This window comes from Temnothorax longispinosus, chromosome 10 (genome assembly GCF_030848805.1).
Source record: "Temnothorax longispinosus isolate EJ_2023e chromosome 10, Tlon_JGU_v1, whole genome shotgun sequence".
NCBI lineage: Eukaryota > Metazoa > Arthropoda > Insecta > Hymenoptera > Formicidae > Temnothorax > Temnothorax longispinosus.
In genome coordinates, this window is record NC_092367.1 from 14439335 (window position 1) to 14458860 (window position 19526).

Consider the following 19526-nt stretch of genomic DNA (forward strand, 5'->3'; position numbering starts at 1 on the left):
GTCGAGGCTAGAATTTGAATTCGCCTTTCGCACCAAGGCTCACGCAAGTTGATTATTACATCCGTGCGCGGAAAGCTTTGGACGAATATTAATCACATGCGTCGAGCGTCGAATTACATATGTTGATATTGACACTGCGTTTCAGAGTATATTGAAACCGAACGCTTACATCGTCACTCAGGGACCTATGGAGAACACAGTGACGGAATTCTGGCGGATGGTCTGGCAAGAGCAAGCCTCCTGCATCGTCATGCTCACGAAAACCTTTGACTTTATCAAGGTAAACAGCTATTTAAAGACTTTCGTAAAAAGGAGAAACGCAAAACGCGCGGAGCACGGAAATGGTGTCCATGGCATTAAAGTTGCTGCGTCATAAAAAAAGTAGTCTTTATCGCGCTATGACGTTGACCGCGAGTCTCAGCTTTAAGAGAGCTTAGAGTCCGTTATATAAATTCTTTACGCCCTACGGCTTTTCAGCCACAACTTTCCCTTACAGGTGATGTGTGTACAGTACTGGCCGGCAAGTAAAGAGAAAGACGAGGAATACGGGGGTATCGGCGTTTCCGTCTTAAAGGAAGAGGAACTCGCTAACTTTCATATAAGGACGATAAGGCTGTACAAGAAGAACGAGAATAACGTGAGTTGCAAAAAATAAAAACAAAAATATTTATTTTTTCTTCAAAATGTACTTGTATCCTAGACATAATAACTTTCGGCATAAGCGGCAATTGAATAACGCGTGCCGTACAAATAAATTCAATATTTGCGAGAAAGCGCAAACATTCGCGCGCAAATATTCGTGCTGATCGATCGAACAATTCAGTAACTCGAACATTCATATCGAATTTGTAAAGTTGAAAAATTCGCGATACGCGCCATTTGTCATCGGTGAGCGGAGTGACGTGAATCCACCGCGACATCGTTCGAATATTCGTGTATATTGAGGCTTGAATAAATCAGAAGAGCTTGCGACGGGCCGTCACATAAACGGGGGGGATTATCCGGATGATCCATGGACGGACGTGATTCTTCTCCTTCTTAACGGAGAACATTTTTGCGGAACAGTCGCGAAGAACGCGATTGATTGCGATTGGATAATGCGGTAGTCAGCCGGTAACGCGCTCGAATGCCAACTCGAAGCTTGTCCTAGCCCTGTCGTTATAAGAACGAGACGAAAACGACGCAAAGTTAGCGAAAAAGTTAGCTCAATTAACCGTACATACAAATCGTATCAGCTACGTCATGACGCCAGCCGAATGCGCAATGTGATACAAACTCGCAATATGAATGAGGATAAGTTTGTTCAAGGAGCTATTACGCGAGCGGCTAATTTAATTGCACTTTTATCTGTGTGAACGAGGAACGACAATTGCGAGGACTTTCTAAAGCTCTTCCGAGCCGCGCGCTTTGTGATTTGATTCCACCACCGGCATCGTTACTTACCTAGTCCTTTTCTCGTTCAACTTTTTTCCGTTATCTAGAGAGAGAGAGAGAGTCCTCTCAGACTTTAAAGCTGTTCCCTTACATTAATGTCTCCGTCTGCGTTTCTAAACCTCCGTATATATTCCTTTTAAGTGCCACATTGTACAAGAAAGAGGTGTTTATTCTTCTATGTGTATTCTTTTATGATAAAACATTTTATTCTTGTATGTAATATAATATATAATCTATCTTTTTTTTGTGTAAATTGTATACTTCAAGAAAAGATATTAAATAAACATTTAATGCATTTCAAAAAAATACGGTTGTGAGAGAGAACACATAATTAAGCTAATGCTAATAATAAATTAACCCTTAACTAGCACACATTCGCGATCGAACGTTATCTGCACACGGGGTGTTGTACACCCCACACCGTTGGGTACGGCGAAATGGAGGCTTCAATAGGCTTGAAAAAAAATCAAGTACATACATTAAACACTGGAAAATGATATCCATTAGCCTCAACTATGAAATTTTTAAGAGAGTTCATCTCGATACCTTGTATACCATCCCGAAAAAACTGGATGGTGTCATAGGAAGCGGGAAGGACAGACTTAGCAAAGAGAAAACTACTGAGTTAATATACAAGATAGATTGCGGCGATTGTGATGCAACATATATAGGGCAAACTAAACGTCAATTAATGACACGAGTTAATGAACACCAAAAAGACATTAAAAAACATGACAGCAATCACTCCGTCGTTAGCAAACACCGTGTAATGTTAGGCCATAATTTCAAATGGTCTGAAACTGATATCATCCATATAGGGAAAAAAATACGAAAAAGAGAGAGATTGCAGAAATGTTTTTAATTAAAAAACACCCCAATACGATCAATTTGAAAAAGGATACGGAAAGTTTGAACCCTATATATGATAAAGTCATTTCGTTGCTATAAGCATCACGTGAGCATCGCATGTACAATAACAACCTAATGTATTTGTTAAAACCGTGGAAACGATCATTGTGTCTTGAAACTCCGACAAGAGAACACGCTTGTTGTCGGCGCTCCTTCGATGATGTATTGCTCCGTATATCTGAGCAACAGCATTGCATCACGGGACGCACAATCGTCACGCCGTACTCATTCTCGTTTGTCACCAACTTACACACGTAAAGTATAGGTTCAGGAACACACGAGTTTTACTTGTATTGTGGTTCGTTTGCATTGACTTGACCATTGTTCTTATATAGTGACTTGTCTCCATGACTATTTCGGGTAAAATTTTCAAAGACACGGACGTGTGGTTTTGTGACATAAATTAACAGGTATCGTCTTTCATAATTTATTAAATTAGTATTAAAATTGTATCTCTTCGACCAAATTAATTTTGTTTTGTATTGATTGTCAGTTACATGCTTGAAAAAAGGGCCCGATCCAAGGGTCGAAACGTCGCAGCGTTTTGTAATCATTGCCAATCATTAGTCGACAACAATAAACGTTTCGAGTTTAATACATATTGGCGGAATAAACAGTTATTTCTTTATAAATATTTTTTGATAAAAATTTAACACGATGTTCTTGAGATAGAGTACTTTACGAAAAAAATTATGATTGTAGTGGGTATATATTTAAAAAAAGGTATTTATTTTCATAATTGCCTGTGTTCCTTTTTTCTGAATTGAAATCTTGATTTTTATAAAACTTATTTTTATTTTATGTTTAAGTCAGGGATAATCAATTTTACTGTAAGATGCCTAAACTTGACGAAATTTGTTTTGGGGTGTTTGACACCCCGCGTGCTAATTAAGGGTTAAAGAAAAAAGTTCATTAAATTTTTATTCGCATTAACCGCTAACTGTATTTTCTTAAGATACTGGCGAATTTTTATTAAACACAAATATAGTATATTACACTACAAGGGCCGAAAGTTGAATTTTCGGCCCTGCGCGTCATGATGCCCCGAGACGAAGCCGAGGGCATCATGACGAGCAGGACCGAGATTTCAACTTTTGGCCCGCGTAGTGTATACGATTTTTCTTCATAGCCGGTCGAAAGTACGTTATTAATTTTACTTTTTTTAACTTTAAATGTTAATAAGCATGTTTTTGATGCCTGCCCCCGACATTTGCGGCACGAGCGAAGCGAGTGCTGCTGGTCGTGGGGGCAGGCATCAAATACATTCGAAGAGTCAAGTCTTGTCATATTTTGTAAAAATAAATTAATTCCATTCTATCAAAAATGTATTTATTTTCATTAGTTTAACAAATTATATTAATTATAATAAAATTTATAAAAAAAACATTATAAGCTAAAAACTCTTATTGCTTTTTTTATCGTTTTCATTTTTACTTGAATGATCACAATTATTAAGAAAACTTCCATAAAAAACACAGTTTTCAAACTTGATATTAGAGTAGTTAGAAGTAATATCTCCGGTAAATATACAGTTTTGATAATTCATGATTTGATTATTTAAATTTAAATTTTTAGATAAGCATTCTGATGATAGTTTACTAGTATGAGTATTAGTTTCATCACTTTTTCTCATTTTTAACGGTGGTTCATTTTCTTGTTTTTTAGCAAAGACTGAAATTGGTGGTTTTCTCATAAAATGAGTTGGAGGTAATTGGTTAATATATTCTGTTAGTACTTTTCTTTTTGTCCGTGTTGTAATCGAGGTTATTGGAGGTTCCGGTGTTGTTAACTGATTTAATTTATCAATTGTTACTAGATCATCTTCACTTATTATAAAATCATCAGAAAAATCATCGGAATTAACATCTTGTCCAGTAGTTTTTAAATTTTTATTTGCAGTTACTGTGCCACTAGAATAATTTTTACTAGTCGATGGTTGTGGATTCAGATGATCATTAGATACAGTAGCATTAGTAATACATTCATAAATTTTTTCTCTATTTTTTAACGAATTTTCGACGTAACCTGTAAATAATTAAATCATTTATAGATAAGATATCAAGATAAAAATGTGTAGTATCTGAATATTTTACAGAGTATTAAATTTTTATGTATTTATACAATTAGTAAATGATAGGAAATATCTACAATCTAATTAAATAAATAAAAAAGCAACCTTGTGCTACTGTAATTGACTTCCATCCATCTAGTTGTTTAAGCATGGTAGTGCTTGCTCCTGAGTTAGATAAAAGCGTTGCACCCGTTCTACGAAAGCAATGACCGGTGTACTGTTTTGGATTTTCCAAGTTTAGGTATGCAGCTATAATTTGAGGTGTCTCCCCAATTTTATTCTTGCCAATAACTTGACGTTGACACTTCCCTTTATGATACTGGATAAAAAATCTATCAGTAAATCGATCTTCAGGCCTTAGTGACATGTACTGAGTAACTTTCTTATAGAAAAGATCTCCGATAATAAATTGTCGAAGCATGTCATTTTTCGACTCATGAATAGAAACAAGATACTTATTACCGTTGTTTTCTACATCTTGGATTTTAAGTTTCGTAAGTTCATCACATCTAAGAGCTCCACATATGCCAAAGATTAAAATAACCAGCAATTATTATAGAAATAGATTTACATGTCATGATGAGTTGATTATTATTAATTTAAGTATACATTAAAAAGATGAAACATTAAGCAATAAATAAAAATTAATATAAATACTAACCTTTGAAGCTAAGTGAACATAGTCTGGTGCATTGTTAATAAATTTTAAAATTTCATCCCATTTCAATACCAAGGACTTTTTCGGTTTGTAACCTTTAGAGTTATTTTTGACTAAAGCTTTCAAGTTAAGAAAATTACCTATGTTAACATTGTCTCTTGAATTTAATGTGCTTTTCAAAATTGACCAAACACTCCATAAAGTTGACGGCTTTAATTTTTTAGATAGGTCCTTAAAATACACAACCAAATTATTTTCTTCACAGTTTGACAGTGAAGTTTTGTGTTCTATCTGCCACTTTTTATACGTGTCGTAAACAAGATTGTATCGATCAACAGACTTCTTTGGCAACGTATCTGTATTTATTATCAATCGCGCTTCTGCATCGAAATTTCGTATAACTTCTTCCTCGTCTACGGATTCATCAGATGACATATTGTTCATTTTTGCTAGATTATTGAATTGACTTTAATAATATTTTAATATTAAATTAACTGACGACAGAACAATATTGATGACTATTTTTAAGGTTAAAGGGCGTTAAGGTTTAAGGTTATAGAGAGCGCGCGTGTACTTCTCACAGGGAGTAAATGTTAAACTTTCGTCCCTGCTATTAGGGACGAAAGTACGTACTTTCGACCGAGGTATGAAGAAAATATATTAATTGATTCTTGTAAAGATATAATAAGTAGGCCATAAACTCGTTGATTCACAATGTATCATTGCTAAGAAGAGTAAAGGTGCCTTTTCATGCTGACGCTCGACGCTCATTTTCAGCGGCAAGAAGGTCGCATGACCACAATTGACGCCGGCGTCAATTGAAATTCATGAAAAGGAAAACAGCGTCAAAATTTCGGCGTCTTCGCGCTGCTTTGGCTTTGACGCTTAAAGCTGAGAAAATCCAGCTTTCTTTGCTTGACGCTAGCGTCAGATCGAAATCACGTGATCTCGCGATACGCTGAAACGAGCGTCCCATGAATTCGCACCTTAACTTACGCAGTTGGACGATTGGACAATGAACAGATCTCGTCGTGAGACGAGTGTCAACACGTGTGACACCTCGTTAAAGTCTGTCGTTTGTCTCCCGTTCAGCACTTTTCGACGTAAGATTATTAACCGTACGGAACTACCGCGCGCACTATTCCATTGAACGGCAAGCACAACACAGTAATTACTTTCGAAATTTACTGGCTGAGCAAAATTTAATATAGAAGAGGGAAGCCTCGTAACCCCATTCCGGGAATAGCAAAAGCTGAGACGTTACAGAACGCCCCGACGCGACGTGCAACTCGCGGACCGGGCAGCGCAAGACGCGACTGCAATTGTCGAGCTTAACGCGGCATTGTTGGGATAACAATACCGGGGCAGTATCTTCCCCCGGAAAATAATCTGCCGGCGATGCAAGTTGACTTCGCGATCGGCGCGGCCTGCTAATTTGTTGAGCGGCGATTTTCTGCGTTTCAACATCGATCGTAAATCTCGAAGCACTTAATCTCGCGTACCTATCGTGCACTATCGTGTTCCGAAGGCGGTTCGACAACGCGGTGAGGAAAATAGAGTATAACGACGAAACGCGAAGTATGAAACAATTATGAATGAGATGTTGAAAAACGATCGTTGTCGTAAAAGGCGATCGTTGTAACTCTGTTATGCGAAAACGTTTTCAGGAGATTACGGAGGAAAGGACGTTGTTGCAATTTCATTACACAGAATGGCACTCACACACGTGCCCTTTCGGAAACGCGGTGCTGGAATTTAGACGGCGTGTTCGAGCCGTGGTGGGATCAACTATAAAGAACGAATCTGGTCCTATGGTCGTTCACTGCAAGTAAGGCCAACTTGTGTTTCGAATGTTGCATTATTATTTATGTAAAAGCGAGCAGAGCGCCTTGCTCTTCCTCGCGCTAATGAGATAATAATAAATTTGTTTGTTTGTGACACAAAGCGATGGTGGCGGACGATCGGGGGTATATTTAGCGATCGACGCGAACATGGAGCTGGCTGAAGAGGAGGACGCGTTTGATGTGTTTGGCTACTTGAAGAAGTTAAGGCAGAGCAGGAAAGGGCTTATAGAAGATTTGGTATAACAGCAATTAAATACTATAAAAGCAATGTGTTAATTAAGAGTCTTGATTTTGAAGAGCTCTATTTTCTATATTCTCTTAAGGGTTTTTGTATCTCAAGAAATTTTAATTATTTTGATAATTAACGTTAATTAATATTCTCTTCTGCTAAGGATTCTTGTTTCTCAAGAAACTTGAATTATTTTGATAATTATATAAGTTAACGAATAAATTCTCCGTCATTAATCCTTTTTCTAATATTCTTTCGGAAATTGATTATTAATAGTATATTTTGACAATGATAACTTATATCTCGGTACACGCGTTTGTTCATACAGGAACAATACAAATTTGTGTACGACACACTCGAGGAGTTTGTCGTGTGCGGTACGTCGTGGTTCCCCGTGGCGGAATTGTCGCAACGTCTGAAGCAGAAGAGTGTAAAGAATTCGATAACTAAGATAAACGAATACCAAAGAGAATATGAGCAGATTTGCAAGCAGACGCCGCGTTTCACGATCGGCGACTGCGCCGGTGGACACAGGGCCGATAACAGGGAGAAGAATAGAGACGTTCTGGTAGTTCCACGTGAGTTTCAACTTGCGCGACCGGCAAAGCCTCGACAAATAGCTTTTCCACAAATCAATCTCCCCCTTTGTTACAGCGGACAACTTTCGACCGTACCTCACCAGCTTTCAGGGCAACAGTTTCACGGACTACATCAACGCCGTCTTTGTGGATGTAAGTCAGTAAAATAAATCACCCTGCCTAACTGGTTCACCTTTAACTTTCCTCAGATCGTTGTGAAATGTGCATTTTCCTAATTTAGATATAAACTTTTAACGAAATTTGTACAAAGTACGTCACGTTGATAATTAAAACGGAAATTAATCGTTATAGCGTTTATATAACTGACGTAAATCCCTTTGAAAATCTGATCTATATTATACTAGCTGCCCCGGCGAACTTCGTACCGCCTAACAGTAATGAATGTACGTACAGTAAAACGTTAATAAAGTTTTGACAAATGTCGAAAATATAAAAAGCTCTACGACTGCGGGTCGAAATATATATGTCACGTTTTTCCGCGGTATATTCGGCAACCGCTGCCAAGTGTCTTGCAAGGAACTTTATCCACTGTCATGCTACGCAGGGCTACACGAAACCGAGAGAATATATCGTAACGGAATGGCCCCTTCGACACACGTGCGGTGAATTCTGGTCTCTAGTTTACGACTACGAATGCGCCGCGGTGGTGGTGCTGTGCGTGCCACCTCAGACATCCGCGAATTTTCCCAGCTTTTGGCCGGAAGGAAGACATTCCAAGAAATACGGGCCCGTGTTTACGATTGATCACATCAGCCACAACCATTACACCAACATAAAAACTTGGGTGAGAACTAATCTTCTAATCTCCGTGACGCACGATTTGCCGAAAGTTTTTCAATTTTCAGATTTTATTTAAATCTTTATAAAAAAATCTGCATATATATTTAAAAAATGCACGGTGATAATACTCCTCCTTATTTTCAATTTTACGAATAACGTTTTTCAGGTTTTTAGGATAAACAAGAAAATCGTCTCATTGACGGAATTGATGGCGGGAGTGAAAGCACCGCCGAAGACCGTGCAACTGTTCCAATTGACTTGTTGGCCAATGGGCCACAAAGTGCCCACCTCCACAAATAGTTTAGTAGAGCTCATGAATATGGTTGAGAGATGGAGGCAACGGACGGACTACGGACCAGTAGCTGTGGTTTCGCCCGATGGCCGAAGTCGCGTCGGCGTCTATTGTGCCGCCAACGCGTGCATAGAGCAGGTTATTCAACATGGAGAAGTTGACATTTTCCAAGCCGTCAAAACTGTGCGCAGACACAGGCCTCAGCTTGTGGAAAACATGGTACTTCTTTAAATCACAAGTATAGTTGTAATATAGTATTCTTTAATTTCTCACACGGTTCTTAAATTATAATATAATATCTTTCGTATATTATAATGACGTGCTTTTTTTTATTAAAGATATTTTGATTTGAGATAAAAAGATAAAGTACAAAATATATATGAAAATAATTTCTTTTTCAGACGGAGTACAAGTACTGTTACGACTTGGTCCTGCACTACGTACTGCACTACTTGAATAAAGACATGAATGAAAAGAAGTGAGAATGCGAGTTGAGGGACGAGCTGTGGTTCATCGAGTTCGGTCGCGGAGCAGCGCTGCCGTTGACCCCGGAGGAAGCACCGGTGGACGGGGAGCCGGTGGTGCCTTGCGCCCAGGGTCGCATCGTCGTTGAGACCGCGAGGCCGGCACCGCCACATTTCGCTACCTGCTCCACCTATCGCAGACCTCTGTTCAGTCGCACATCGAACGAGGTGTCGATCAGCGATACAGCACCGTCGTCGAGTGGTACGGAGCAGAGTCAGTCGGAGCAGCAGCAACAGCAACAGCAGCAGCCACAGCAGACCGTTGGCGGCAAAGGCGCCGTCAGCAAGGGCGCGCCGCAGAGTCCCGCTTCGAGACCGGAGGACCTCGGCGTGACACCCTGGTACCTGGAGGATTATCCGACCACCGATACTTCGCCGGGACCGATAGGCGATAGGAGCTCGTATCCCTCGTACTCGTACGCCGATGGCAGGGACGGCAGGCCGGATCTAAATTCGACGAGGAACAGCAGCATCGAGAGCGAATTCCCGAAGCCGGCGGTGTCGATGCCGCGGAAAGCTTGTATGGATCTGAAGACCGCAATGGCGCTACTGGATGAAACCTGCCCGAATGTGGAACCAAGCCCGTCTCTCACCCCAAGAACGCCCAGAACGCCGCTGACGCCGTACGCGACGCGGAGCAAGCGGGCCCGTTCCAAGAGCAGCGACAATTCGTCGAACTACAGCAACGATCGGTTGAGCGATCGCTCGTTCGAGGTCAAAGATAAGGAAAAGAAGAGGCCGTTTCTCTGGAAGATCGGCATCTCGAAAACGGAGGACCGGCCGTTCCTGGCGAAACTGGCGCCGAGGATCATCGGCAAGCCTTATCTGGAGAAAATCGGGCCCAGCAAAGCCGTCGAGAGACCGTTCCTGGATAAGATCGGTTCGTCCAAGACTCTGGACAAATTCATCTTCGACACACCGCGTAACGAACGCAAGAATGAACTTAGGACGAGGACGAACGACGCGATGAAGAACCACAACGGGGCGAAGAATAACATCAGGCACGAAATGATGGCCATCGAACAAATTGCCATCGAGGAAGACGTTGAAATACCAGAGGTAACACCCGTTACTCCCCGTCTAGAAGAGGTACAACGCAAACCTGAGGAGACCTCAAAAGTGGCGACGACAACCTTCGACAGAAGACGTTCGGGTAAAGAGTTTCTGCTAAAGATGTGCTCTTTCGAGACGGAGGATCTGGAGTCCACTGTACCGTCGAAGGAACGACACGGCATCTCTCTAGACGATGCGCTGGACTCAGGTCCGAGCTCGTTGCCGACGGACGCCAACGGCGATGAGCGAACGGAGTCGCGGTTAGAATTGGAAAAGCGACCGACCAGCGTGACCGCCGAGTTATTGAAGTGCCGAGTGACGACGAGCGAGGAGATCATATCCTCCTCTACCACGTGCTTGAACCATTCGCCGGGTGAGACTAACAGCTGGAACAACTCGCCGCGAAGAGCGCAGCGAACGAGGAAGGAAACGGCCACTATGATTCGCCGCAGACTCTTTCAAGGTTCCCACGAAGTCGTTCATAGCGACGACAGCACGCCGAACTCACCCACGAAGAGACCCATCTCAAGTGTTTCTCCTGATCGCGAAATCGAGTCCAGGGGTAACGCTCTGGAGAGAGGAATTCTTTCGCCGACGAAGACCAGAAAATCGCTCGTCGGAGATATCAAGACGGTCGAGAATACACGCAGATCCATCAAGTACAATCAGTTTGAAAGGCGGGGCATCTCCTCGGACAATCTCCTGGCGAAGGACGCTCTTTCATTTGTCACTGCCGCACGGAATATGACCGACAACATCGGGAGAACGCGGGAGATCTCGTCGGAAGATTCGCTGGCGACTCGTCGAGAGTACACGAAGGAGACGTTCAAACAACTGCAGGACAAATTTAAGCTGCAGGAAATACCTCTGGAGAGTTACGCGGCTTTCAAACGGCGCACTCAGGCCGCTCCGGGAGCAATAAGTCGACAAGAAAGACTGAACCTTTTACCAGGCGACCTTGACATCATCCCGAAGATCATATCTGGGACAGAGAACGTTGCACCGGCTGACACGAATGCGAGCGAAACTGCCGTGGATAAGCGAGATCAGAGTCAAGAGGGCACGGTGAGGTCCATTCTGAGAAAACAGCAGGGAATCGATCATCCCGATCAGGAGTCGGACACGAACTCATCCATCAGACGGCCGAAGAGGCGGATCTTTCACGAACCGTCGCAGGAAACTATGGATCTGCTGACGGAACTGCGCAAGGTGAAGAGCTTGTTGAAGACTCCGTCCTGGGAGAAGGATCTGGATCTCGATCAGAAACCGGTGCGGATGCCGAAGCGTATTTTACTGACAGACAAGGAATTCTGTCTCTCGGTGGAGCGGGAAAACAGCGTGCGACGTCCGTCGAGGATGATCAACTCGCTGGAGACCACGGAAGAGGGTAAAGTTATGGCAAATCGGGAGGACAAAGAGAACAAGGAGTGTAACGAGACGAAAACCAATCAGAGATCACCCGGGCCAGCTCTGTTCGAGAAGAAGTGTTTGTCGTTGGACTACGCCGACGAAGAGAAGCCTCAGAAGCCGGAAGCCAGAGCGATCTCTTTGGCCTCCGCGAGGGACCTGCCGTCCGAAAGCGGGGAGACTGACGATTATCCCGACATGATTTGCGACTCCAAGAGTTGCTCTTCGAGCGTTTTCAACTCTCCGTCCGAGGAGACAAACAAGAGAGATCTGGTCGGCGAGCCGACGGAGGAGGAACCACCGAAGAAGCCTACTCAGAATCATTGCGCCGAGGTGGATATCGCCATTCCCATCGATCAAAAGATCAACAGTCCCAAAGGAGACGTCCAAGGGCGAACTAGCGATCTCTACGAGATCATATCGCCCCGATCGACGCCGTTCCGCGTTAAGAAGCGACTCGGCAAAATTTCCGTCGAAGAGACCGTCAAGCCGGAGAATTTCACCCTCGGTTCTAAGGTCGACTGCCGATCGGTCGTTGCTCAGAAACGGACCAAGTGCTTCCCCTTATAACGCACGTCGATCTGCCCGTGGGCGAGATTCTCTTGGCACTGGCTCGTGTTCGTACCGTAAGGAGATAGCGTTGCTGATTCCGTCTCGCCTTAATTCTTTCTTTCGATATCACGTTAAATACAAGCGCGTTGTATCGAATACACAATTATTAATATGATATTTAAACAAAAAAAAGAAACTGAAGCAAAATATTGCAAATGCTAAAAATTTTAGATATCTAATCTGCAGTTTTTATTCATTATTAGCAAAATTGTATGCAAAGGATACTTATTCTACATTTTTTATTTATTTATTTTTAGAAAAAATCAATTATTTCACACTTGTGACACGATTTTTAGAATAGTCTATTTTAGAATAGAGCACTTTTTATGATTGCACTTTTATAACAGAGATGAAAAAAGAATTATTTATTTTGAACGATTACATATTAAAAAATATTATACAGCGCAGAGATGAAAGGATTAAGTCAAGCGAATGATTCATAATAACAGTCACGTCTGTCTTCATTCGGTACGAGCATTCCTTCTTGAGTTGCTTCTAAGATCAAACAAATTAATAATTGAAATCTCGTCAATAACTCGCCTAGTAGAAAAAAATGTCTCAATGAATTCGCGTTAAACGGATATTTTTCTGATATGATGCTCGTCTTAAGATGACTTTGTACACTATCGCTATTAGTTTTTAATTAAGTCGAAATTAATCGTGCATATGAACGGCGGTAGAAATTTCTAGTTCTACTTTGTACAACCGAATATAATGATGACATCTGCTAATTAACGCTTTTTCTAGCTTTCAAGTTGTTCCTTATTGCACTTTTGCAGATTGTTCTGCAATATGCTGTCGGATACACAGCGAACGCATAGAAAATTATACGATAACAAGTAAAGAGCAGGAAAGGAAAAATTTGAAAGCACACCATGGCGATAGCAGATGCCATTTCGTTTCGCTCTATTGTATAATATCTTTATATTACAAAATATTACTAATCTTTTATTGGTCAAATGAAATGACATCCTCTCGAAAGTATAACGGACTTCGATTATGCGAACCGTTGGGAGACGGAAGAAGAAGATGAAGAACGAAGAACAACGGAGACATGTCATCGTGTGGTCTCGGTAAAAAATAAACGTCAGCTTTATAAGGAGGATCTGTCCAGCTTTAGAGCCTAATTCCGGAGTTTTCGGCGCAACGAAATCTCGGGACGCGTGCGGAAGCTCCTATCGAAATATTCTAAAGTGCACCCCGACCATTTTTTACTCGACGTTTTCGAAGAAGAAGAATGGCTCGAAATGGAAACGAAAGCTCGATACGACTGTAGAGACTTTTTACTCGACGCGCGCGGACGAGAGGGATCCGGCGAAAAGAGAAACCCTTCTGTCGAGCAGAGAGTGCCTTGTTCATGTGGATATATATTATTTAAACAAAGAGAGAACAAACATACGCGAAGAAGTCCTAATCGATTATTTAATTCCGACTACGCGCCGGATTTTCTGAATGGGTCCACGGAGTCGCGCTCTCGTTGAAAGATATATCGCAATTTCCTCCTTCTCTTGTTTTTCCTGAAAAATGATTCTCGCGATATTGCGAGAGGATCAATTGCGGCTTTTAGATTTTTTTTTAATTCTCACTTGTGTGATTCTTGCAAATTTCTAACGAAACCTACACTTCGTATCTCTGCGATAAGTCGCCTTTAAAAATCGGGAGGAATCTTATTGTTAGATCGAAGGGAAAAAGTTTAAGAGATCTATCGGTGGTTTGAAAGAATATTGCGAGCTCGGGAGAGTGCGATTCCCACGCAGATGCGTGCGCCTGCCAAGCCTGCTCTTCGTTCGGCGCGGCACTTAACGTTTTAGCGGCATAAAACTTATATTGTATAAATAATGCAGATTAATCGCGTTCCTCTTATATAATTTTCTAGAGATAGTTAGGGTCGACAACGCGCGTGCGTGCGCGCGCGCGCACTAAATTGTCTATTTCGGAAAGTACATTTAAATGTAGATAAAGCGTATATATTATATAGTATACGTAAAGTACGTATCACCGGTACGTATTTCGGTGAGACATGTTTGCGCGATACGGAATTAATAATGTCGGTGTGGATGCACTCTTACCTCATAAATTAGTACTTTCTAAAGCTTAATAATCTCTCTCTCTCTCTCTCTCTCTCTCTCTCTCTCTCTCTCTCTCTCATTACTGTACGGTATAATAACTGATAACGTGGTTACTTTCCATAAATTTGTCAGAGCGGAGCATATAAGAGCGCGCTCTTATGTTCTAATCGGATACAAGCTCTCTTAAATAACGAGATTAAATGCGTTTCGTCTCGAAATACTAAACCCTCTCGAAGATCTTCGTACGATTACGTCCGCGGTATAAAAGCGCGAAGATGTCTGTGACGAAACTATATAAATGCATCTGGACCGACGTTATGCACGTATGCGTTCGGCGAATATTAGAAATTAATACAAGCTGGTATATATGGTATACATATATACATATTTATATATGTATACATATATACCTATATATGCGCGTACTTAAATACGTGTAATTCTATGGATATAACAGCTGGTGAGATGTGCCAAAGAAAAATTTATTGTATGTTACGAAGAAGTTACTTTTATATATACACGTTGTATATATATATATACATATATATATATATCTGTGTGTGCGCGCACAGGAATGCGTGTCTGTGGGTGTATGTGCGCGCGTCTCTCTGTGCAATTGCATTCGTTATGTGTACATACAGGTAATGTGTACACGTGCGTATGAAGTAAGTATATGCATATATGGCTAGGAATTTACATATATTCTATGTGCATACGACCGGGGATATGGCACGAGGATGCACATATTTGGAGCACAACTTGTGCGTCGAGGAAGATCACGATCCGCTATTTTCTCTGTGTGCGCACTTAATTTAATTAATTCAAAATGAACGGGGCCCGCTGCTATCCTTATCGCAATCTCATTTCCCAACTAGCGCACTTGAATGTCTCGCGCGATTAATGTTTTAATCGTTTAATGCAACTCCCCGCAAATATAGCGGCGTCATAAAGCGGCATGAGGTCCTTAAAAAAAAAAACCATTGCAACCGTAATTACTTTTTCCAATTTACAAATAGCGCAAATGTTTGAATGAAAGAAGATGTTTTCTCTCGTATTTGCAAAATCTATAACTAACTATTCTCTTCATACTTATCGCGCAATTCTGACGTTCTTCATTCTGCCGAGTTTAACATTTGAATTTGCCATAACAAGGATCGCGAGTATCCCACTGTCCATCTTTACTCGAGTCAATAGTCGAGGCTTAGTGGCTCGTGATCCTCCTTAATCGTGTAAGACCGCAATAGTGTACATAGATATTTTCGGCCGGTGCAATACCATCAGATACATGGTGAGACAGGGTTCGCTTTGTAAATCGGAGGGCAAAACTCGTCCACTCTCGTGTAAAAACTTGATAGAAGAACTCACCCTCCCTCCCCCCCGTCAAAGGCCGCGGCAGCTATCCGTCCACCCTTTCGGCTGTACACGCGAAAAAGTGAAGAATGCAAAATACGTGAATGCGCACCGTCGTTCTCGTGCGGCGACGACGTGACGATAAACGGTTATATTGTAATGTTACTGTTGCGACAAATTTTCGTTCTCGCGGGCGAGATTTAGCGTTCAAACGCGAACGCGCGAATTAGTTGCTGTTACGATTTTAGAAAACGTGCTCCACGCATGAGAGGATCGCTCCTCTTGCATAACTTTTCCTCGAAGTAATAATTAATCATTTGAACACGAATGTTTTACCGTTGGTTCCGAGATATAACGATTGAGGATATATTCTATACACATATATATACGTATATAACTCTGTTCCTACATATAAAACTCCGTTTTAATCGCGGTGAGGGAAGAGGATGTTACGTCGGCGATGCGCACCGCCGAGAACGTCAAGTTCGACAAGACGTAAAGAGCGCTACCGAACTGAAAAGAGTTCGGCGAAGTGAGAAATAGCAGAGAAACGAAATGTACAAGTTAGTTAATACTCGAATCAATTCTAAACTAACGCGGCTTGAGGTCGCGGCGCACGTTTAGAGCGTGGTGATCGCGTGGCTTGATTTTCTCATCATCGTGTGAAGTAAAATCTCAGGATCTAAGGACCGCGGCAAGCCGGATACGTATATAACTGTTACCTAAGACGAGGCAACGGGGTTTCTGCCTATACTTGAAATGATTCGATCTCCTCCCGTTTACTCCTGAGGCGATTCACCGAATAACGTTATAGACGTTATAGACGTTTAGCATAGAGCAAGATGGTACAATGGGACTGTAATGTTAATTAATTTCTGTTTTTTTTTCCGCGTCACGTTGAACGTGCTACGCTATGACACGTGTCATTACATATACGTAATTGTATAATACACACGTACGTCTACACGCAATTACACGCACACGACACAAGCGACGTGAGTGTATGGTTGTTCTGTGTATGCATGTACGCGATAAGTAAGTATCTCTATATGTGATGGGCGTTCGCCACGTTCATGTCAATAAAATTTCACATTGTAACAAGCCATTAGAATTGCCGCCACGACGAACAGAACGAATACGAACGTGCGATGTAAAAGTGTAACGGAAGTCCGGGGACTCGCTGTGCGTGGTCACCGTATATGGCAAAACGCGCGAAATCGATTATTCGTTTATGAAAATCTATAAACCTTTTCGTACATTACGGATTTCACTGAACCTCATAAAACATTGGCGAATGCAAACGACTACTACTGATTACGGGTTAGATTCCATCAAAGTACGTAATTCCGCGGAAATTACAAATAAATTATTTTTTATTTTGAATCCTTTCTAAGGATTCAAGATTGTTTAATTTTGCAAAAAAGTTCTTTACTAATTGATATTATTTAATATTGTTTAACTATTTATCTTTATATTAATATTTATTCATACAGGATGTCCCACAATTGCAGTATGATATTTTGGATGCTTTGCGATAAATTTAAATCTCAATTTCAGTAATTTGTTGGTCAAAGAAGAATTTTTTATAGAAAAAATAAATATTAATGTGGAAGTAAATGTAAATATCTGACATTAAATATTTTTGTTATTATATATAATACAACTATAATTATATAGAAAATATGTCCATATATATATTGTCTTGTATAATCTTTGTTTGTATGTACAAGAAAAATAATAAGAATTATAAAATAATTTAAAGAATAATTTTCGCATTGTATTTTTTACAAAAAGTTAAGTTTGCGGAAAAGAGAAAAAATGTACATATATAATTATTGTATAAATGTGATAACCGTATATAAAATGTAATTATATATAATTATATATACAAAATATTTTATAATTTAATCGCAATTCTACTTTTTATAAAAATAACAATACAAAAATAATTTTAAAACTATTTTTCAATTACTCTAGTACTTTTTTATATGTATGTACAAACAAAGATTATTAACAAAATATATGGACATATTTTATGTATAATTTTATATAAACATTTTTTCCGGAATAATACATAATTGAAATTTTGTTTGAAATAAAATCTATTCGCTTACTTGTATAAAACTTAATTTCCAAAGAGTTTAGATTTCTAATTGCATAAAATTTGAATCCTTCGCTATCTTTCGCTCAGAAGTAATTTACTCCGAGTTGCTCGGAGGAACTTATAATGTTATATATGTTACAAGCAACATCTTCAAAATATCATCTCGTGATTTTTTTTCGTGCGTTACGTTTGTGAGATACCTACGCGGTTATCGTGACTGCTTCTTAGAGACCGCCGTATTCGATACATGTTGCAGCGATTTTGCGAAAGTTGGTGATCACGGCGCGCCGTCGCGTCACCACCATTTGTATTGCCATGTATCCGATTTACGCGACTTGATCGATATGGATCGATTCCAGTTTCGGTGTTCAAAGTAGATAAAAAAAGCTTCGTAAGACTCACCCTGGGCTGGGTGCCTGACGATCGGCCGTTACTCGACGGAACATAATTGCAGCCCCGGAGTACGGTTGCGTCGTTCGCACGCCGGTTAGTCGGGGAAAATGGCGCTGTCGAAACGCAGCTGCAAAAGATGGAAATACGTGTAATAGTATATTGTACACCAAAGGGGAGAAAGCAGCGTTTTTCAGCGGCAAATCACACGAGTCTGAAAAAGCTTTTGACCCGAGATTGCCCACGATATTTTTCACAACACTTTTACGGAAAGTTTGACTTCCATGTCTAGAGAAGGGCGCGCGAGAGTGGCCATTTCACGTCAGGGGTTACTTTCTTCCCTAGGGAGGAAAGTGGTTACTTTCCGCCCGCTATGCCGCCCTGGCGTGAAATTGGCCACTTTCGCCCCTTTCTACAGGCATGGAAAGTCAAACTTTCCGTGGAGGTGTCGTGAAATAGTTATTTGTGTAACAATAAGTGCTGTAAGATGGAATAACACACGTGTTACACACCCTATTTTATGTTGCAAGTGCGTGTAAAGTGGTCTATCACGCACGCGTCGCGTGCGTAATGGGCCATTTTCCATGCACGTGTGACATAAAAATATGCTCACTGATTACTCGCGCCGACAGCCTTGGATATCGTCGAGATTATATACTTACTAGAAGGATCGGCTGATTCGAGCGATCGTCCGTCGGATGAACGACGATTCGCGAAAACAGATTCGCGTTATGCGTTGCGCGGCGACTTCCGGCTGCTCCTGGCTCACGGCAGTCCCGGTTCCCGGTCCGTTACACTTTCGTACTCGCGCTCGCGGAGGGCGCGTAACCATTCGGTCGCGTTCGGTCGCGTTCGGCGGCCGCCGACTGGCCCGGAACGGCACGACCGCGCGCCATTTTTTAAAACTGTGTGATAAGCGACCTGTCGTTAGACGAAGCGCGATGTGGTTTTACGTAACATTGCTACGTTGTTGTAAATAATAAATAGATTGTACGTTGCATATATTACGCGACTTGTGTACATTTATCCCCTCCCTCCCTCACCGACCGTCCTATAAGCTTATGCTTGTCAATTAATCTTTTGCACTTGAAACTTTTTTTGTTAAAAGGTTGATGAGATTTTTTAAAACTAACATAAAAATAAATTATACATATATTAACGATATATGATATATCTAACTATAATTTTATTTTAGTATTTT

General features: G+C 41.0%; 2 protein-coding genes across 2 annotated transcripts in view; both read left to right on the forward strand.

Annotated features, from left to right (window-relative positions):
• Ptp36e (protein tyrosine phosphatase 36E) overlaps positions 1 to 9347 on the forward strand; it is a 67213-nt gene extending 57866 nt beyond the window's left edge. Inside the window, exons 6-14 of the mRNA XM_071789674.1 lie at positions 146 to 280; positions 497 to 637; positions 6740 to 6900; positions 7018 to 7153; positions 7474 to 7723; positions 7800 to 7876; positions 8289 to 8528; positions 8691 to 9035; positions 9218 to 9347. Of these exons, the coding sequence (XP_071645775.1) occupies positions 146 to 280; positions 497 to 637; positions 6740 to 6900; positions 7018 to 7153; positions 7474 to 7723; positions 7800 to 7876; positions 8289 to 8528; positions 8691 to 9035; positions 9218 to 9298 (1566 nt within the window). The 3' untranslated portion in view covers positions 9299 to 9347. The remainder of the gene's footprint in view (positions 1 to 145; positions 281 to 496; positions 638 to 6739; positions 6901 to 7017; positions 7154 to 7473; positions 7724 to 7799; positions 7877 to 8288; positions 8529 to 8690; positions 9036 to 9217) is intronic.
• On the forward strand, positions 9299 to 19329 carry LOC139820893 (uncharacterized; the record flags this gene model as incomplete). Its single annotated transcript, XM_071791479.1, has 1 exon — positions 9299 to 19329. A coding segment is annotated over one exon (3072 nt), but the record flags the coding sequence as incomplete, so codon positions are not given.
• Positions 19330 to 19526: the final 197 nt, after the last annotated feature.